This window comes from Rhamphochromis sp. 'chilingali' (assembly GCF_963969265.1).
Source record: "Rhamphochromis sp. 'chilingali' genome assembly, chromosome: 4".
Classification (NCBI taxonomy): domain Eukaryota; kingdom Metazoa; phylum Chordata; class Actinopteri; order Cichliformes; family Cichlidae; genus Rhamphochromis; species Rhamphochromis sp. 'chilingali'.
This window is the reverse complement of record NC_137948.1, coordinates 15,270,752-15,292,329: the sequence shown is the minus strand read 5'-3', so window position 1 is coordinate 15,292,329 and position 21,578 is coordinate 15,270,752. Positions and strand designations below refer to the sequence as shown.

Sequence of the window (21,578 nt, the reverse complement as noted above, 5' to 3'; positions counted from 1 at the left end):
CCGTCAGCATAAAAGCTTTGAGGAAAACATTTATTATTCCAAAAGCAAAAATCTGAACACTAAACTGTGATGTACAAGTAATAAACTGCTCTTTATGGGTTTGGAGACACGTTCATCCAGTCACCTGAGTGCTACCAGAGTTTTGTGAACATGAAGTAAGTGATTTCCCTCCGAGGCGATTAAATCTTTAACCTCACTGGCTGTAAAAGTTGTTTTAGTGTCTGTTTTCGGCGCTTAAGCCCTGACAGGTTACGCTCTGGCTGCTGCGGTCGCTGTGGCGGTTTCCGAAACTTGTTGATGTCTAAGTACTTGTGGAAACTCTGCGAGGCGCCATAAGCAAAACAAACATGAGCTGCTTTTCCACAGTAGAGCCAATTAGAGAGGCGAGAGCTGGCGTAGACCTCTGGTAATACCTTTGATGATATCTGTAGGAAAACCATGAGCCAACAGTGAAAACCTGTGTAACACACAAGAGCAGTGGTTTGTTGTTAAGATGTATGTGCGGTGGTGTGGATTTTACCTGTCTTGTGTACAACAGTACAGAACCATGTGAGTATGAGATGACATATTTTATAAAGAAAACCGTGAGTGAATGTGTGTTTATTGTCATCATGGGACGGGGGAAAGGGGCATCTCAAATTCATTTAAATAAAAATAACACAGTAATGTATAGATGGATGCACGTTTAATTTAGTATTTGTGAATGAATGGAGCAGGATGCAGATGGCTACTCACCTGCTGCAGTGATTGAATAAATACTCACCGGCCACTTTATTAGATACGCCTGTTTTACTGCTCATTAACTCAAACATCTAATCAGCCAATCACATGGCAGCAACTACGTGCACTTATGCACCTCTAGACCTCTAGAAGCAGAACGTGCACATCTGTCACTGCAATTTAGAGAATAGTCCAAAAAAGAGGAAATATACAGTGATTTGGCGGTTTTCTGAGTGAAAATGTCTTATTGATGTAAGAGGAGTGAGGTCAGGAAAAAAAGAACCACTTGCTAAATACAAAGTATGTAGAAGAGCATGTCTAAACGTGCAACGTGTTGAACATTAAAGCAGATGGGCTACAGCAGCAGAAGACCACTATGGCTATACGAGCTGAAGTCAGCATGAAAGCATGGGTCCATCCTGACTGTTATCAGTGGTTCAGGCTACTGCTGTGTAATGCTGTGGATTACATTTTAAGACAGTTCTCAAATGGTATTAGCAAGGTGTACCCAATAAAATGGCTGGTGAGCGTATACAGCCCATTATCACAGATTCTGTATCAACATTTTTCAGTACATTCATTCAAACCTGCCAGAGCAGGACTAAAATGAAATTAGAGGATAAATAGTTTATTCTCCTGATGGACAAAGTCAAATTATGTCATTTCTTCTTCTCGTGATATTACATCAGAGAAAAATGCATCAAAAATGTGACTGTAGTGAGCATCTGTTTTAATATGTGAGTCAGAATTTTAGAAGAAAAAAGACTCCTCGTGGCAGTTTTAACCATATCACAGGACTTCAAACAAGACTAGTGAGCAAATCACTTTAACTGGATTCACTGTATTTGCACCAACTCCTGGAGTCTCCCTGACTTTTGACCGGCTGCTAAAGAAGAAAGCATCACCAATGGAAAAACATCAGAACTGGTCCTTAATGGTCGACCTTTCGTGGAAACACGAGTGCCTGGATCCGCAATGATAAGTGCTGATCTGCATCTTATCCTCATGTACTCTCAGCACCATGTAAACAGTAAATTCCAGTAATAATAAATAAATCATTTCACTTCAAATTATCTCAGTAAATGTCCACTACCTGCAGGGAAATTTACCAGATAGAGTTATTTTAACATGTGTGCAACCTTATTGTGTTGCCTTTCCTGGACTGCGCCGTGCACATTGAACAGAACGGCAAACTCAACATCGAAGTTTACCGGAAGCCCACACACACGGACCAGTACCTCCTCTTTGACTCCCATCACCCTCTGGAACACAAACTTGGAGTAATTAGGACCCTACACCACCGGGCAGAACATGTTCCCTCTAAGCCTGAAGGAAAAAAGAAGGAACACACACATGTAAAGGAAGCACTCAAAACCTGCGGCTATCCTAAATGGGCGTTCTTAAAGTCAGCAAAGAGGCACAGAAAAGAAGACCAGACACCAGCGAGGGAGGATAAGAAGGACAGACGCAACAACACTGTCATCCCCTATGTAGCCGGTGTATCAGAGAAGCTCAGGAGAGTTTTCTCCAAGCATGACATCCCAGTGTATTTCAGACCCAGCAACACGCTCAGACAGAAACTGGTTCACCCGAAAGACAAAACGCCAAAACACAAACTTAACAATGTGGTGTATGCTGTACAGTGCAGCGAGGAATGCCCAGACTTCTACATTGGAGAGACCAAACAGCCACTTCACAAGCGCATGGCACAACACAGAAGAGCCACCTCCACAGGACAAGACTCAGCAGTCCATCTGCATCTTAAGGATAAAGGACACTCTTTCGAGGATGCCAATGTTCACATTTTGGACAGAGGGGACAGATGGTTTGAAAGAGGAGTTAAAGAACCATCTATGTCCACTGTGAGCGACCATCTTTGAACAGAGGCGGTGGTTTACGACACCAACTCTCTGCCATCTATAATCCAGTTTTGAGATCCCTTCCCAGACGCCTTAACGCCCACTCACATCCTGGGCCATCTGACCTCAGGAATTCGCATGATAAGGTGGTTTCACAATGAACACACCCGAAACTCTGGCTGATTGGGACCCACACCCAGTTTCGCACCTTGGCTCAGGGGATTAGAGGATCATCAGGGGGTCCTTTTGTCCCTCTGTGGGGGGATACTCCCACTAGGTTTATATCTGGGACTCTCCACCATTTGACCTTAGAACTGAAGAAGCTTCTCGGATGAGAGGTGAAACGTCTTCAAGTAACTTAAAGAAGTCCAGACGCTTTTCTTCGCAAGCTCCTTTGACTACGATGACCTGGATGACTGAGAACCTTCACAGACAACCTTATTGTGTGATTTTTATATCTAAGATACTCTGAACACTTTATATTAGATTGGATTGATGTTCATTTCATGCATAGAGGGGTGGAAGTACTGAAAACAACTGCTGTAACAATGAGGATGTTGTACATACTATAAACTCCTAGTGTAATCTACCTGTTCAGCAGCATTCGACTCGAACCCGGTCTAGTCTCACTACCAGTTTTAAACCTCCCCTCTCAGTCTTGCTGCTACAAATTATACTGAAATTAACACCTAAACGTGCATTTTGTGCACGTCCTAAAATGCAAACAAACTCTGATTTCTGCTTGCTGCCCAGTAACTGTTTTTTTTCCAATCCTGAAAATGGGTAATTAATTGGTAATTGCTACCAAGAATATTTGTTTTTAGCAGTATTAGGGTATAAATTATGATTTTCTTTAGGTGGGCACCAAAAATCTATGGGGGAAAAAGAATGAGTGTGGCAGTGGGTCTTTAGGACACACGTGTTACTGCAGCGTGTGTGTGCGCGCGCGTGTGTTGTGTGTATATGTGTGTGTCATTCAGTCAGTCAGTCAGTGTGCTGCTGGCCTGCCTGCCAGAGAGGGGAGTCGAGAGCTCTGCTGGGAACTACATGGTGCTCAATTTTTCAAGATGTCGTCGCTGGAACAGAGGCTGTCGCGAATCGAAGAGAAACTAAAGCAGGAGAATGAAGAAGCTCGCCGGAGAATCGACCTCAACATCGACATGAGTCCACAGCGGTCACGACCGAGGCCGAGTGAGTGTCCACTGGGGAGGACCGGGGTGTCGGTAACGGCCAGAATAGCAGGGGGAAAGATCGGAGCTGCGGGGCCGGAGAGCGGGGGGAGAGGAGAGGAGAGGAGCGGAGTGAAGGAGTCGGGGCTGTTATGCTGCTGCTACCTTCATGCTAACAGGCTAGCTACATAAACAAACACAGACTCAGGCTGGCCCGCTTATTTTATTGCCAAATTAATAATTAAATAAGTGGGACATTTTCTGTAGTGAGTAACGTAAAGGAAAAGTATACAAACCGAAGCGATGTTACGAAACATCTTGCCGGTAGACGTGTCCCTGAATCTGTTTTGATTGTCCTGTCAAACATGCTAAGCTAGCAGGCTAGCAGACGCTCTGATAGTCTGTGGCGGGGCCCAGCGTCAGAAAATGTAATGCAGTTTCAGTTTGCGCATGAAAAGCTGTGGTCCTGCCAGTCAGCCGCAGAGCATCTATACACTCTGAAAACCTGCAAGCGGTACATTTGATCGTGATTTTTGCCATAGACTTTGTTTTAGTTGCCATTTTGATCTTGACGAAACATGCTAATTTGAGCAGGCTAAATAACGCTAGCTCTGGATGCGTTAACTTAACGTAGGTTACGGCTTGGCTGTTGTGGCAAACACTGGTGCGACGTAACAAATCTTGTGAAAATTGAGATTTGTCGCACATATATTGAATGAAGCGTTCCACGGGTGTTAGTGGACAAACACTCTGTGTCACAGGAGCTGGTGTTAGCAGTGATGTTGGGGCCCTTTCGGGCGAAAAGTCAAGCAGCAGGGAGGTCTGCAGCCTGCCTCTGCTGTGATTTACACACCAAAGCTCTTCATTATCTTTACATTCTTACCAGCAGACTTTCAAAGTGTTAGCAATCTGAACCCCATTTTTTTCCTGCAGATCTTGTTGTCCGTTCATTAGGTTCGAGACCACAAACCTTTTTCCTCCTGTTATTTGAATTGTTTGTTATGAAGCTGATTATGTTGTCACAAAGAGAGTGAATGGGTTAAATCCGAAGTTTTTTCTTATTGTTGAAATCTCATTTGAAGTCTACAACCTCCTAAAAATCTGCTCCCTTGGATTCAAATCCTGGTGATAAAGGTCATTTCTGCGAGATTAGAGCTTGATTTATTGCCAACAAAGGTGCAAAATTGGCTTTTTTTCCACCTTGTGTTATTACATGAAAAGTCTGATTGACTCCATTAGAATCACTTGTTTTTAACTTTGGCGTCATTAATGTCTAATGAAGCCATGCAAAACCCATCATGACACTTTTCCAACACGACAGGCCCTCTGTGCTTTTTGATCCACCTTATTTTCTTGATAGCGTCACAAATGCAGGCAATGGTCACATAAAAATTGACTGAATAACAACAATAACTGTTTAAAAACTACAACAAGATAAGTGTTATCCCCACTCTGTACTGACTGGAGATAAAATGTTCTTTTCTACAGAATTAGGATGCACCAGTCTAATATCTGGACAAAATATCGAAATATGATTCCTCCAGTGTTTAAATACTGCAGTTTTCCGGTTTAGGCGAAAATTGTGAAATCACCCACCAATGTGTACTTAAGGGCCCGTACCTCAGAGTATTTACTGAATGACGGTCAAATTTTGCATGGTTTCAGTAAATACACTAAAGTTACTGTATAAGGACAAAAAACAGCTGATTGATGGAGCTTTTTTCAGATTTGACTGGTTTCATATGAAGTGACACAGTAAGCTACTGACCCACTTTTTCTTGAACCTTCAATACGTGGCCTTATTTTAAATCCTGGGAAAAGAGTGCCAAAGAAAATATAAGAAACACTATGATTCATTAATGTGCAATGTAATTGATTTTAGTCTTCATGAGATTAATAGACAATAAGAAAAAGTTCAATTTAAGTTTAAACCACTCAAGTTATGTTGTGAAGAAATGAGCGAGTGATGTGTGTGTGTGTGGTGAGGTTTTTTTGTTTGTTTTTGAGGGATTTTTATGATTTGTGTGTGCAAAAGATGTGCGATTGTCTCCGTAGAACACTGCACTAATGTGCGTGTGTGTGTATTTTCTTTCCTCCGTCTAGTCATCGTGATCCAGCTCAGTCCTGCTCCAGCCCCTTCCCAGCGTGCAGGTATCATTCAGTCCATCGCTCTCTCTGCCACTGCACCCCCCCACCTTACCAACACCTTTGTCCTCCATTGCATCATCCACTCCCTCTTCCTTCATCTTCTCTCTTTCTTGCTTTTTGTTTTTAGTATAAATGCACACTTCTTTAGACCTATAAGACAAGAATAACTTTGGCTGCTTCTCACATTCTCAATAGTTTTCTTCGTTCTGGCCCTGCAAGTAAAGCTTAAAAAACACCTCGATACCACGACGTTCTCCACGTTTCTCTTAACATCCAGTTTAATTTAGAGGTTGAATGGATAGGGCTATGGTGAGAAATATGATACTGTGTTTACAAATGGCTAGTGTTAAATCTGACCACCACCTAATATGGGGTTATATCGTCTAGGCAGACTAGAATAGACTTTGAATAACTCATAAAAGTAACTTATGTGAAAGATATGGATTACCATCAGCAGGCCAGCATATAAGCATCCAGTTTTATTTCCTACTCAATAAGGATGCGCCGATCATACAATCTAAATATTGGATAATGGTGATAATACTGTGATCCAACAAGACAATGCTTTTTTTTTCTCTCTAACCATTGTTATCATTGTTTAGTCTCACACTTGTGTGGAAGCTTTTCCTGGACTTCATACAAAGAAACGTGTTTTCTGTCGTCTCTGTTGAAGCAACTTTCAGCAGCTCTCTTATTCACACGGGGTGGTGGGTAGCTCCACATATTTGATTGGGTTGACTTTTACTCTGGATTACTCTTCCTGACGTGAGTTCAAAGCAGGGATCGACTCCATACTGTCATTTCACTTCACTTGTATCCTGACAGCTCCGCATCCAACACGGGTTTGTGAGGAGCGGTGAAAGGAGGTGCGTTTGGACTGAGAGAAGGAAAGGACAACTGTAAATGAGAGCTATGCACAGTAGCCTGTGATTCTTACAGTGAGCTAGCGCAGATAAATTGGAAAAGCTGGATCGGTGCGTCCCTGCTTCGTGTGGTCATCCTACAGCTGAATCAGTTTAATCCCTGTTTATGAATCCAGCGCTGTTATTTTATCCCAGCAGTCATTTACACCTCCTCTACACTCACATCATCCCTCCATCTTTCCATCTCTGCTCCTCCCTCTGTGTGAATGCGTGTCAGTGGCAGGGAAGTGTTGGTATTTGTTAATGTTCACTGTGTGTGTGTGTGGACATGTGTCGGATGATTAACCTGTGTTTCGCTGGAGGCAGAGAATCACGGTGCATGTGGCTTTTTTGCACGGCACGATGAGTTTTTTTTGTTTTGTTTTTTGGGGGTTGTGTTTTGTTTGACACAGTCTCTAATCCAGCATCCCCACTGGTCGGCCTGCAGGAGTGCTGCGAGCACTCCGGCCTCCCTCTCCCTCTTCGCTGTTTTCTTTGTGTGTCGACTGAAGACTTGCCTTCCTGTCCAAGAGTGACTGTCTGTCTGACTTCCAGCCTCAGTCTGTGCTATGCAGTTTTGGCCGAATCTCTTCTGTCTCTCTCACATCGGATCGTTTGCTGTTGTGTGTTTTCTCATCTTCTGGCACCCTCCCCTTCCTTTTACAGCGGCACTGTGTGAGCAGGAGGCGGTGCAGCAGTGCCTGCGAGTATCTGTGTTTGTGCGTCTCTCCCTTCCCTCGCTCTGTCTGCTCATCAATCCTCCCATCCGTCCATCTGGAGCCAGTCGAACTGTGGAGATGCAATTTGTGCCAAAGACCGCCTGAATCCTCCTTTCTTGTTACACTAACCCCCTCCTCTCCTTCACTAACTGGTTCTCCCCTTACAGGCTTCATTCATACAGGTGACTCACGGATCCAAACGCCCGCTGGCTCTCTACAAAAAAGCTCCAAATCGTATTAACAACAACACTGCATGGTCCTTGAGATACGTTGCAAACCTTTAAGACGATGATGGGAGATTGCTGTTAACCTGTCTGTAATAATATTTACGTTCAGGGTGGTCACTGCAGCTGCTGACTTTCTGTCTGAGAATTTGGTGCATGACCGGTACTAATACTACTGCAGATCGTTTCTTCCTGAAATTCTTTAATACGTCTATTATTGAGGATGAGTTTGTGCTTGTTTTGCATATGAACCTGATATTACACGGCTGGTGGCGTTTTAACATGTCTTCGAATGCATGATTTGGACTTATCTTTATAAAGGGCTAGAAGCATCTGGTATTCACCGTCTTGATTTCCTTTGCAGCCAAACCACACCTACAGCGCTTTAACAGTTTAACCAAAATATTGTAAAATCGTCTGCAGTTTTTTAAATTTATCAAAAGAAAAATAAGATGAAATGTGACTTCTCACTTGTATTTGCTCTCACTAATCATTCATGTGTTTAGTCCCCCTTTCAAGCCAGGAAAAGCTAAATAATGCTGCCTGACTTTATTTAAATAATAATTCTTTTATTTGATACTACAGTCTGTCGCCTTATATTTTTTTTTTTTTTTTTTGGTCATGTTTTAGGTTTTCTTTCCTGCAGTTGGTTTTATGGTTAAGATTAGTGGTGCAACGGATCAAAAATCTCACTGTTCGGATCGGATCACAGTTTTAAGTCACGGATCGGATCAATTTTCGGATCAGTGAAAAAAGACAAAAATTGAACATTTAATTATTTACTTATTGAAGTATTTTTTTTTTCCTGTTTAAAAACATTCAACTCTAGTCTCATTCCACGCAATTATTTAAAAAAAATTATGGTACAGTATAGGGCAGTACAGGGCTTTGTATCTACCACTCAATTCAATTTTATTTTATTTATAAAGCGCCAAATCACAACAACAGTTACCTCAAGGCGCTTTATATTGTAAGGTAGACCCTACAATAATACACACCGCTCATTATATCGCACTTCGCTGTGATATAATGAGCTGTCACGGTCACGTAGCTTACGTTGCCCTGGAGGTCCACCCAGTTGTAGTAGTTAGGGCAACAGAAGATGCCTGAGACAGTTCAGCCATAACTTTAAACTTTTCCTGCTCATACATGCTTGGAACAGGACATCATAGTGTGGCTCAAGCACGTTCATCATAGTTTAAACCCCTTGTTTTGCACAACGGAATACGGCCTCCCGTCTGCAGCTAAACACCCCAATAGCTTTTGTAATAGCTTTAGCCCGGTCGGATTGGGCAGCAAAGGGCTACTTAAATACCGAAAACTTCTCTGCTCCTCCACTTGGACCGCTAGCACTGGCCATAACTATCGCTTGACAGACCCACCACGCACACCATACACATACTTTTTTTTTTTTTTTTTTTTTCTCCTTCTTTTTCGAATCTTCGGATCACGTGCGTGCCGAACCGTGGAGTGGGATCGGTTTGGATTATGGATCAACCGTGAGCCGTTGCACCACTAATTAAGATAAGTCAGTACTTGATAAAATCTGAAATTGCTGGCAATCTAAGGACACATTAAATATGTGCTTCCTCATTACAGGGTTAACCCCTGGTTCAGGTTTTCCTTTGCAGCACAGGCTAATTAACAGCCTCTTTTGGTGCAGGGGTTTGTGCTTGTACTGTTTCCCGCTAGATCGCTTCGTTCTAAGATCTGTAATGAGTAAAATACTTTCATATTCAAAATCGCGGCCTGAAGCAGTAAAAATGAAACCCGTGTTGTAATGAACTTGTAGTTTTCCTCTTAAAAACAAACTGTGACTCCCAAACTGTGCATTAAATCTGTGCAGTTTCTCTCTGTCTGAGAATAGTGCTCTGAGATAACCGTCCTGTTTGTTTTAACGTTTGGTCAGGACATCAGCGGAACCAAAACAAAGCTGTAACGCTCAAAGAGGAGGGGAAAGAAAAAAAACAAGTTCCAGTAATGGCTAAATAATGTGCAGGATCTAGGTCATAGCGATGTAATGAGCAAACTCTTTGACCTCAGCAAGCATCATATCTTTCTTTTATTGTGCAGAGAACAGTCAGAATACCATTAAAAACGCCACATTATCGCCTTCTTTACTGGTGGTCAGCAGCTTTAAGTAGCTACCATCCCTTTAAGCAACAGTACCATCATCATCCATCTTCTCCTTTCAGGGTCTAATTTTTCATATCCCCTCTCCCCCAGCGCTCCAGCTGCCCCTGGCTAACGATGGAGGCAGCCGTTCGTCATCTTCAGAGAGCTCGCCCCAGCACCACCCGTACCCCAGCCGCCCACGACACATGCTAACCCTGCCCACGCCTCCGTATGGCCTACAGAAGAGCCTAGAGAAGTGCGTTCACATTTTAAGCATGTTCTGTTCTGATTACAAGGAAAAAAAGCATTTACAGGTTTTACTGTGTCCTCGTGGTCCTATAATAAATGGTAATGGTTTTGATTAAAAAAATCAGTAACCTTTCTGGGAGTATCCCAGTACTCCCATTAATTTGTAAGACAAAGAAGGAACACAGAGAGTAGATGCACACTCTGTGTTGTGTGTTATGGATCTACATGCAGAGTGTGGGTGAAAGAGACGCTCAGTAATCCACTCCATTTATGAGTCAGGTCTCTCATCTGGCAGCGTAGGTTGTACGCACTTCCTGTTGCATTTCCTGACACTGATTTCTTTTCCTTTTTGTCCTCCGCCTCCCCTGCAGTGCAGAGATTGACCAGAAATTGCAGGAGATCATGAAACAGACGGGTTATTTGAAGATCGACGGGCAGGTGAGAGACGTTGTAGTTACAGAAGTGAAACTAAGAATGAGGACGCAGACGTGATGTGGCTTTTGCTTTGTGTCTCTGTGAGCTGACGCTTTTTAGCAAACGCTGTCTGTGCAACCAAACCTCAACGCTCAATCTTCTTCCAAAACAATAAAAAAAAAAATGTTTTTAAAAATAGCGTCTGGCACTCAGGCGTGAATCAAGCTATAATTGTGACCTCTTTTCCCCCCAAAGATTTATATCCTGTTAACGGGCCTGGTTAGTTGTACTACAAAGAAAGTAGGAAAATAATAAATAGTAAATGGACTGGTTTTTATATAGCACTCAAGTACTCTACTTGAGTGCTCATAGCACTTTAATCGGTGTGTCTCATTCACGTAAGCACATTTTTCTACATCTGAGTCTACACACACTTACTCCCAACGTGTTTACCAAAGATGCTTTGTCATGCAGACTGGAATAGGCAGGGATCAAACTGCAAACCTTCCAAGTAGTAGATAATTTGCTCTACGACAGCTTCCAGCACCTGGTATTCCCACTTCCAGTAGGAACCAAGCCCAAACCCGTTTAGCCTCTGAGATCAGGTGAGGTCAGGGTGGTATAACTGGCTAATAATATACAGAAATTAAGCCAGACGTATTTGTTAGTTGCGGTGCGGTATACTTACAGGTTACATGGTGTGTGTTTGTACGCACGCTCTCTCCGGGTTCTCCGGCTTCCTCCCACAGTCCAAAGACGTGCTCTTAGTCAACAAGGTGCTGGAAACCTTCAAGATTTTGGTCCATGTTGACGTGACAGCGTCACACATTTGCTGCAGATTTGTCAGCTGCAGGTCTGTGATGTAAATCTCCACAATATCCCAGAGGTCCTCTATTGAGACCTTGTGACTCTGGAGGTCGTTTGAGTACACTGAAAGAAACCAATTTGAGATGATTTGATGTGGTCTGTAATGTCACAGGGCCTGTCTGGCATCCAAAACCATGCCATGTTCAAAATCCACCTAATTCTCCATTCTGATGCTCAGTTTGAACTTCGGCAGGTTGTCTTGAGCATGTTTACATTCCTAAGTGCTGCCATGTGATTGGCTGATTAGAAATGTCATGAAGGAGCAGTTGAAGAGGTCCACCTAATAAATAAATAAATAAGCACAGAGAACAGTGTTAAATCGGGTCCACGTCCAGCATGTTCTTGGGCAGTGCACAGACAGCAAACAGAGCATCATGCACACCAGCAACAACCTTGGCATGTCTGCTGTTTGCTGAACAATGTCTGGCCTTGTTTAGTTTGTGTGTTTTTTCTCCCTCTTCCAGCCTTCAGGTCTAGTTTCATACCGAGTGCCAGTCGGAGTTTGAAGATGCTTGAGAAAATTATGTGACTCATTACTGCTCTCCAGATTGTTTGTTCTTCTTCTCATTAGCCCAAAGGCTCTGCTACATAATGCACTCAGTGAGCTGTCACTCACTGCAGCACAGTCAACAGTGACTTATTTTTAACAAAGCAAGGCAATTACGCATCTTCTCACTGTGTGCTGCTATTCTTTAGCCTTGGCTGATCCACAGATCCAAGCGTTTGTTCTTAAGTATCACAGAGCAGTTCACTGTTGCTGCATGATGCAGAAAGTCTTCAGGTTGTTAAAGAGTTTGTATTTGTATTGTTTTAACATTTGAATCACTAAAATACTTGAAACACAGAGTCTGAAATGTTGTTTCAGCGGTATCCAGCAGAGGTAACAGACCTGTTCAGCGAGGGGGAGATTGGCAGCGGGACTTGTGGACAAGTCTTCAAAGTGCGATTCAAGAAGACGGGCCATGTCATTGCGGTCAAAGTAAGATAGTTGTTTTGTTTGTTTGTTTTTTAAAATGGGCAAAAAAGAAAAAACAAGCCAAAAAAATTCAAAACTGATCAAAATTAAACACTATACACACAAATATTGCATTTGTCTTTGCAAGACTTGATAATAATGCAATAAATGGAGAACGAGGCGATGTAGGATTTTGAAATTCTTACCTGTATGTATGTATGTATGTATGTATGTATGTATGTGTAAAATCTCAGACAAGTTTGAATCCTGGTGACTTTCACCTCAACGTCAAGGTTTTTACTCCTAAAGGGGTTCGGGTGAAGAGTGAAGCTGGGACCCAGCCCCGGATCAGGATAGATGGATGGACACGCCTGGTTCATCACATCACTTCATAATGTAGTTGTACTCATTCGTTTTGTTCCCCATTGTCAGAAAGTTAGAGGCGCAGGAAATTACTGATACTGGCTCTCAAATATCAGCCGTCTTTAAAGTGTTTGCAGCTGCAGATAAAAATAGATTTTTCATGACATTATCAAACTGTGTGAAATTTATAATGGTGACATTTCTAAAATGTTAATGACAGAGGCAGGAAATGTAGTGATTCGTGAAAGATCCCTGCTTCGACCCCCAGGAGGAGACATCCGGCATAAAAATCAGCCAAGTTAAATAACGTGGCGCTACCCGCTGTGGCGACTCCTCAGCTGCAGTCGTGTTTGTGCTTGTAAACCGTGGAAAATATCTGCACGCTAAACACAATCGTACATGGTTCTGCTGCAGCGCAGATACCCCTGCTTCTCAGAAGTTTTTGGACTAGATTGAAACCACAGCGTTATGGCGACTTAGCTTAGATGCTGTGAACACTCACATGGACACGTTTATTTGTATTTCCTTTTCTTGGATGGCTGGCCGGCTGAAATGTGGATCCCAGCTCAGTTACTTTGTCCTTTATTGTATGAACGCCTATATTTTATTAATCTTGGTTTTTGCAATTTGAATAAAACTGCGCTTCTTAATGTGAGTATTTTTTGGACTAACTGTAGTCCAGACGTGTTTGTCTGCTCATAGTAGATGATGGGAACACACATTCTCTAACTTCAGGTACCATAATCAAAATACTGGGACTAAATCCAAACAGAGAGCCAGAGATTGAAGGCACTCAAGGCTCTGCTCAGTGTAGTCTCACTGTTTTAATTTTCCTTTGTACTTTAATTGTGAATAGTTTACCAACAGAGGAGCAGTTACAGCCCCATATAACAAACCCGCTATTAATGAGATCATTTAATTGTAGCCCTTCTGGGATGTTTAATAATAAGGCAGTCAGTCAAAGCACCAGGGGAGCCTTTGTTTTATTAAAGCCTACACTCGGAGTAGTGCCTGTGTTCATTTACGTTGTCTGTGTGTCACCAGCAAATGCGTCGCACAGGAAACAAAGACGAGAACAAGCGGATCTTGATGGACCTGGACGTGGTGCTGAAGAGTCATGACTGCCCTTACATCATCCAGTGCTACGGCGCCATAGTGACCAACGTGGGTGTTCCCAAAATACTTAACTGTTTGTAATCACAGCAATAAAATTATAGTACTGTAACAGTGCAGCCCCAGGTTTATTTTATATATCTGCACCCAGGGTGTTTTTGACTCTTATTTTAGTGAACTCCCAAGCTCCCAGACCTTAGCTACTAACTGTGTGTTTGTGTGTATGTGTGCAGACGGATGTATTCATCGCCATGGAGCTGATGGGAACTTGTGCTGAGAAGCTAAAGAAGAGAATCCAGGGTCCCATCCCAGAGCGAATCCTCGGAAAGATGACGGTGGCAGTAAGTGGCAGGAACACACACAAACCACTCTGCTCCTATGTTCGTTTTTGTTCTTAGTGTGTGTGTGTGTGTGTGTGTGTGTGTGTGTGTCCTATGTAGATAGTGAAAGCGTTGCTGTACCTGAAAGAGAAACACGGCGTTATCCACCGGGACGTCAAACCCTCTAACATCCTGTTAGACGCTAAAGGTCAGATTAAACTGTGCGACTTCGGCATCAGCGGACGCCTCGTCGACTCCAAGGCCAAGACCCGCAGCGCCGGCTGTGCTGCCTACATGGCAGTAAGTGAAAACACACATACACACAGTCTAGCCGTTAAGGGGATGTGTGTACACTGCTTAAAAACTTGTAGACACACTTTAGCATCGAGTCGGTTAAGCTTCTGTGATATTGATCTGGTCAGTTAAGTAGCCGAGACGGTTGTTAATTAGTTTCAGTTAATTAGTTATGTTACATTTGAGTCTGATGCCACCAGGCTTCACCTCAGGCTGTCCTGGAGCTGAGTGATGCCCTGAACCAGATCTGGGAGGAGATCCCCAAACGAGGGTAGTCTCATTAGTTTACTTTAATTTTCGGGTGTCTTAGAATTCAACCCTGATAACCTGTTATTGCTGCTTTGTTGTGGACAGTGCTATGCAGGATAACTTGGTGAGAGTAGAAGATTTTAATAAATCAAGTATAAACGAACTGACTACAAACTAAGTGAGGGAACCACAGAGCAGGTTTAGTGGTGACTGTCACGATGGTGTAAGATAAAGCACAAGACTTGAACGTGTTCAAACTTTGAGTGTTTATGAGGCTGTGCTTGCAGAAATCCCACTCCACACAATGCACACTCTCGGGACAGCTAACCTTAGTGTTGCCTGTTCTTTTCTTTCTTTTTCTTTTTTTTTGTTGTTTTCTTTTTTTTTTTCTCGTTCTTGCAGCCTGAAAGAATAGACCCTCCAGATCCCACCAAACCTGACTATGACATCCGGGCAGACGTGTGGAGCCTCGGCATCTCTCTGGTAAGTCTGTCATTTCAGTCTGTGCCCTTGGTCGTAATATTTACATCGATGACACTGAAAGACAGTTGCAAAATAAGAACCGAACGGCAGATCCATTCACATTAAAACAGCTGTTTGAATGTGCAGCTGTGATGCATGAGGTGATGCAGCGATAAGATGTGGTAATAACGGCATGTCGCAAATCGACTAACATTTTTAACGAGTGTGGTCATAACTGCATCGGTTTCTAGTGGCTGCGAATACTGGGAGTTAAGTAGGTCAGATTACAAGTAGTGTAGACCAGTGTGTAGCATTTTGTGTGTGCGCGCAAACTAAAATTGTTCATGTCCAACCATTTAGATTAGCAAATACGTTGCAACACAACACGAGTGCATAAATTTGACCTGTGATGTTTAAAATTTATAGATTCTCTGTCTTATTACTTATCATGTTTTTTTTTTTTTTTTTTAAATTGAGTATAGTTTGTTATAACCAGATAGGAACGGTTGGAGTTGCGTATTCGTTGACACAAACTGTAATCTAAAAGTTCACTCTTGGGCTCAAAAACCAAAGTACAAAGTGACAGAAATGTTTTTGTTTCTATTTGTAGATCACTTGAGGGCATTAACAGGTTGCTTGTGGTTCTTCCAGGTGGAGTTGGCTACAGGACAGTTTCCCTACAAGAACTGCAAGACAGACTTTGAGGTTCTGACCAAAGTGCTGCAGGAGGACCCTCCTCTTCTGCCTCTCGGCATGGGTTTCTCCCTCGACTTCCAGTCCTTTGTCAAAGACTGGTGAGTGAAAATTCCACTGTAAAGCTGGTGCTCACTGACAGCAGTCCACTCTAGAGCCATCATGTGATCAGGGTGATGACTGGACAGCTGTGTCCACATTAAAAGTAAATGTTTCTGTTCTCTCAGGCTTATAATTCATCTGTGTGCACGAATGTGTGTGCAGTTTGTGTATATTTAAATGGGTGTTTTGTTGTTATTTGTCTTGTATTTCAGTCTTTCTGATCTCTTGTGTACTTCTGTAAAACACATGCCTAATTTTCCTGTAACAAAATGTGCAATAGAAATAACATTGATGCTAAGTTCATTAAAAATTTGCGTAAAATGCATTTATCTCTCTATAGCCTCACAAAGGATCACAGAAAAAGGCCAAAATACCATCAGCTGCTGGTGAGTCGCCTTTTTTTCTAATGGTCGACCCAGATCTTTTAAATTACTCACAGCACAACTGTAGGTAAATGCAATATTTATCTTTTCTCCTCCATTTTAGGAGCATAGTTTCATTCGGCGTTACGAGGTGCTCGACGTAGACGTGGCTGGTTGGTTTCAGGTGGTGATGGATCGCACCGAGTCGCCTCGCAGCAGCCAGTGTTACAGCCATCAGCATCAACTCCACTCGCTCTTTAGTAGGTAGCCTAGCCTCGACCAGCCTGGCGTCAGCTTAGCCGTACGCTAGACTAGCCTAGCTTTAGCTTTGCCAAGCCCAGACTCAGTCTATTCTAGTCTAGCCGTCCGCAGCTACGCCAAGCGCTACACCCATCCCGTCTGTCCATCTGTCCCCTGGGGAAGAAGAGACCTGAAGATCCCACAGAGGAGGGAGGCACGAAGACTCAGTGGAGGACTCTGGATGGACAGATTAAGCAATGGAGCGACAGAGGGATGGATGGCTGACGCAGGTGGTTCTGGTTATTAGGGTGCTGAATCTGGACAGACAGACACGGGGTTGGGGGGGGATGCACGCTGTAGTGAGCTTCATTTGGTTTAGACACTGTTAGCGCTCACCACGCTATCATCACATCACAGTGTGTGTTGCAGCCAGACACTCACATACAAACTGTGTGTGTAGCTTGTATATGCTTTTACATTTTCTCCTCTTTTCAGTAGTTTTACACACACGTCTGTCTGTCGCCGACATTGATCCAAGCAATTGGATTCGTAAACAGAGTAGTCACTACACACTGGAACAAAGCATCTGCTACTTCAGCAAAAACAAGCCGCTCTTGTACATAAACGATTTAGAGGACAGAACAAAGTCTGGTGCAATTCTGATTCTTCAGGTGTTTCTACCATCACACATTCTCAGGCTGTATCTATATGTAGTGTGTCTGTGTGCGTGTGTATATGTCAGTGTGAGCATTTCTATGTATGGATAACTATAACGACTCACTCACCGGCTTTTAATAGTGAGGTTGTATTTCCTCGTTAATTCACCTTCACACTACAGCTCTAACACACAAACGAGAACAGATTAATCTGTTGGCTGTGCTTTTAATTTGAAAGGCTTTTGTTTTTTTTGTTTTGTTTGTTTGTTTGTTTTAAATAGCATAATTTTTTGTGTTTGGGAGAAACAATGAAAAACACTCACAAAAAAATTAGCGTTGCATTTTAGCTTTATAGAAAATAAGTCGTGTATTGTTTTGAAGACGGGTTTGTTTTTTTTGGGGTTTTTTTGGTGATCGATGCGTGCCGCGAGTACATCCACACTGACGTTTTTGTTTTAAAAAGTGTAGTTTTTACTACATGTGCGATGAACATCCACACAGCAAGGCTGTAGTGGGTCATGCTCCGTCATTCAACGACCTCCAGTCTATAGCCCAGGTTCACACACACATTTGGCTGTTAACGGGTCTGTAAATTAGGCAGCAGGGTATGATGAGGTACCTTCTGATTGGTCAGACATAAGCTGGAACTTGCAATACTAATCAGGAACTAATCAGAGTTCAGTTTATTTAGGCATTTAAAACACTACAAAAAGCAGCCACGTGTCATTCTGTTATTTGTACTTTCAACAAAAGCAGTAATGTAACTTAATTATGAGCCAATTTTAAAAATCCAAACATGCACAAAGTTTGGAAAGACACAAAGAGTGTGGTTTGTAATGGAGAGCCCACTTCCAATCAAGCTAGGTTGTAGTAGACCCTGTGCATGAATGTGAACAGTACAGGGAGAAGCTTGGAAACTGCGACAGTCTCTTGTGTTACGTTCAGAAGCCGTCTCGCCTCATTTGTCCAAGCAGAAAAGCTTCTTGCAGTTGGCTTTGTTGCTCTGGAGTATTTTCCTGAAGCTACCGGCCCTCTGCTTCCTGTTTACACTGGCACACTTGTTCACGTTGTATGCAATATATCAGCGTGATATAGTGTTACAGGCGTGTTTAGTGTAGACGGAGATTTTTAATGAAAAACGCCGTTTTAAAATGAAACGTATTAGTGTGGATGTAGCTTGAACTTCTTCTGGAAGATTGAAAGTTGAAAGATTTAACAAATGTTACAAGAGAGAGAGCAGCTGGGTGATTTTAAAAAATGGGAGCGTTTTTGGGGGTTTTGTACAGAGAATTTAAAAGGTGTAGATCTTATGACCTGTGGAGCATTTCTTTACTTCACTCTCTGTTCATCTACCTCTTCCTTTTTGTCCACCTCTCTGCCTCCGTAGTGCTCCACAGTGTTCTTAGACCAAAGGCTGCACGTGGGTTGTTGGCGGAGGCCGAGAGACTTAGATTTGCTCCTGCAAACCTTCAGATATTAAGAATCCACGGAGGAGAGTCTGAGCAGTGCTGGTGTGTTTTTTAGGAGGCTAAAACTGTCAGGCTGGGGCCTGTAATTCCATTTTGCTTGTATTGGATCATTATCCTGTTTTTACCGAGCTTTTGGATGAATATCAATGATATGCCATTAATTTCTGCTGATTTATCGGAGTCATTTCTTTTCCCCCAATTCTCCTTTTATTCTTCAGCTGCACAGTGGATTACTGGACTGATTTGGTTTCATTATTATATACTGAGACCAAGAATTGTTACAGTCAAGATGTAAAAGATGACTAGGAGGTGGAAAAAAGAGGAGTTGTTACCTTTTGCAGAATTACTTTAATTGATTAGGTAAAAAAATCCCCATTCAAAGCTCTTTTTTTTTTCTTTTTCACTCCCTGTTTATTTCTACAAAAGAAAACAGGCTGACCACTGGCACATGAGTTACAGTTTGAGAACCCAGCTTAAAGGATGTGTGTACATATACTGTGTAAACGTGAGTGCAAGTCTACATAGGCCGACTGAGCAGAGCGCTAATATCTCCCTTCTTGCGGGACCACAGCCAAAGCATGCTAGATGTTCAGACTACATCCCACAAACACCAAATCGCTGTTAGACAGAACAGAGGAGAGGCGATGACTGAGAGGGGGAAACGCGAAGTCAGAGAGACGGAGAGGGGTCCGGGAATGTTGTCAAGATGGTAGAAATGAGTGTGGGGTGGGGCAACGTGAGGTGACGAGGAGGATAAAGAAAGCGTGGTGGCAAGTTCAAGGAAAGTCAGAGACAAGCTGAGTGACAGGAAGTAAGTGTAAGAGAGGAAGCAGTTTCACACAGGAGTGCTGAGCTCTGAGGCTAGCTGTTTGTTTTTGTTTGTTTCGGGGGGGGGGTTTGTAAAGAGCTTTCATGGTGTTACGCCAACCTACCAATTCTGATTTTAGCGATTTAGCTTGTTGCGTTTGTGACGTTTACTGTTCTGTTCGGACTGTTATTTATTTGCATTGCTGCTGCTACTGTTTTTTTTTTTTTGTTTTTGTTTTTTTTTTTATTGCGTTAGACGCTGCTGTCACTTCTTTTCCCCAAAGGACGAATATTTTATTCTTGTTCTTTTAAGCCAAATAAGTGAAATAATGCAATGTCCATACACGTGTTACCAAAATAAGCAAGTCTGAAGAGAGCAAAAGCAAGTGAGAGAAGCTTGGATAGATTAGAGAAGGACGTGCAGAAAGGTTGGCTTCACGCAAGTACTAACTCACGCCTCACCTCAAATGTACCTCTTGTGTGTTTTGAAAGCAGTTAATTGTCATATCCTGATGCCACACTACACACTACTACTCTGTACAGTGTAGATATGATTTGGGGGTTGGGCGGGTCTGTCTGTCTGTCCAGATGCTTTGTGCCACATCCATCCAACACTCTGTCCATCCACTCCTCCATCTGTCTGCAGGTCCCCTGCAAGCTTGACAACCTTGATAGTTCACACCAAAGGTGACCACAACTTAACAAAAAGACGAAAGAGCGTTGTTGTTATCATTATGAGTCTTGTTATTGACATTATAATTGATTACTCTTAGCTATGATTATATATGAAATCTCTCTAGCTAGTGGGAGAGGATGTGTGTGTATGTGTGTGGGGGGAGTATGTCCCATGTATGTGTCATATACAGTACAGAGGGAGACTGGTGCAATAATACATGACCAGCTGGCTCAAACTCACCGCAGGCCTGAGTCAGGAACTGAGCTCACCTGACTCTTGGCATCACTGAGCACCTGAATGTTAGCCGTTCGGGATAAGCGGTGTCACACCGCTGCTACACAACTGGCTCTGTTAGCTCTGGGCTTACCGATCTGAGTGTGTCCTCTTCAGTCAAGTTATTGAAGCCGCAAAAAAGGTGTTAAAGGTTAAGAGGTATACCGTTAATGTAAAACATTAAAAGTGACATTGTGCTCATTTCTAACTCCATATTTTTAGTAAGAGAATCAACTGGAGTAGCTTTGCACGATTCAGCCCCAGCATAGATTCAGCTTCTAAGCCCCACCTCCTTATAACCATATAAGGAAATATGTAGGAAAGTGATTATCCAGTGTTACAGTATCTGTATAATGCAGAAAATAAAGCATAATGGGAATTGGAAGCACATATTTCCTTACTTGGCTAAAATAATCCTGATAATTTAAGAAGACTCATCAACACAAACTGAAATTAATGTTTGATTTATAACCAATATTCTCACACACGGACCTTTAATGTCGTGTACAGATGATGCTGCGTCTTTAAAATACACTCATTGATAATTCAGACCCAATTAGAGTCTTTCTGTGGTTTTTATCTGTAGATGCTGATTGATTAGGTTGCTGGCTTGGTAAGCTCGCTCCAAGTTGTTAAATGTTTCTGAATGATGACTGCGGAGTGACCCGATCATGTTAATTAGTCCCAGTTAAAGGTGGGCCAGCTTTGTGATGCAGAAAAACCCGGCTTGATCCTGACTCACTGACCCAGGCCTCTGAGCAGATGTGAGGTGGAGTTGGCCTGACTCCGTTAGTTCAGCCGTTCTCTGGTTGTCATACGGACACCGGATGTGAGCTGGAACCGATTTAAAGTGGTGCACACTTCCATACGACGGGTGAACACCCCCCCCCCCCCCCCCTCAAAACTATTATATACAGCCCTGGTTCTGGTGCTCTGCCATCACAGCAGCCTGAGCTCTTCTCATCGGTGCAGTTTCAAATACAAGCTCGGCAGTACACGCCGCACTTCCTATTCAGCGCTCAGTGTTCAAACTGTGCGTGCATGCGTGTGCCTCGGCTAACTCGTGATAAAGCTGGACCCAGTCTCCCGCTGTCGAGGTTCTCTGTTATTAAGCTGACATGTATTTCACAAACACGCGCACACACTTGCCGACCGTGC

The 21,578-nt window shown here is 42.9% G+C and overlaps 1 protein-coding gene across 2 annotated transcripts; it reads left to right on the top strand.

Annotated features, from left to right (window-relative positions):
• Positions 1–3,589: 3,589 nt before the first annotated feature.
• On the top strand, positions 3,590–18,944 carry map2k7 (mitogen-activated protein kinase kinase 7). Of its 2 annotated transcripts, XM_080880498.1 has the most exons (12): positions 3,590–3,770; positions 5,852–5,899; positions 9,968–10,112; positions 10,477–10,543; positions 12,252–12,365; positions 13,749–13,868; positions 14,051–14,158; positions 14,258–14,437; positions 15,083–15,163; positions 15,794–15,936; positions 16,278–16,323; positions 16,424–18,944. In XM_080880498.1, exons 1-12 carry the CDS (start codon positions 3,647–3,649, stop codon positions 16,565–16,567), a joined length of 1,320 nt encoding a protein of 439 aa, XP_080736624.1. In that variant the 5' UTR covers positions 3,590–3,646; the 3' UTR covers positions 16,568–18,944. The 2 variants fall into 2 exon arrangements, with proteins under 2 accessions (XP_080736624.1, XP_080736625.1); XM_080880499.1 differs by lacking the exon at positions 5,852–5,899.
• The last annotated feature ends 2,634 nt before the right edge of the window (positions 18,945–21,578 follow it).

Excerpts from the sequence above, each read along its gene's own strand:
- map2k7 (XM_080880498.1), top strand. The coding sequence starts at position 3,647 with ATGTCGTCGCTGGAACAGAGGCTGTCGCGAATCGAAGAGAAACTAAAG. Across the intron at positions 10,113-10,476 it reads CTACAGAAGAGCCTAGAGAA|TGCAGAGATTGACCAGAAAT; the intron begins GTGCGTTCACAT and ends CCTCCCCTGCAG. Across the intron at positions 12,366-13,748 it reads GCCATGTCATTGCGGTCAAA|CAAATGCGTCGCACAGGAAA; the intron begins GTAAGATAGTTG and ends GTGTGTCACCAG.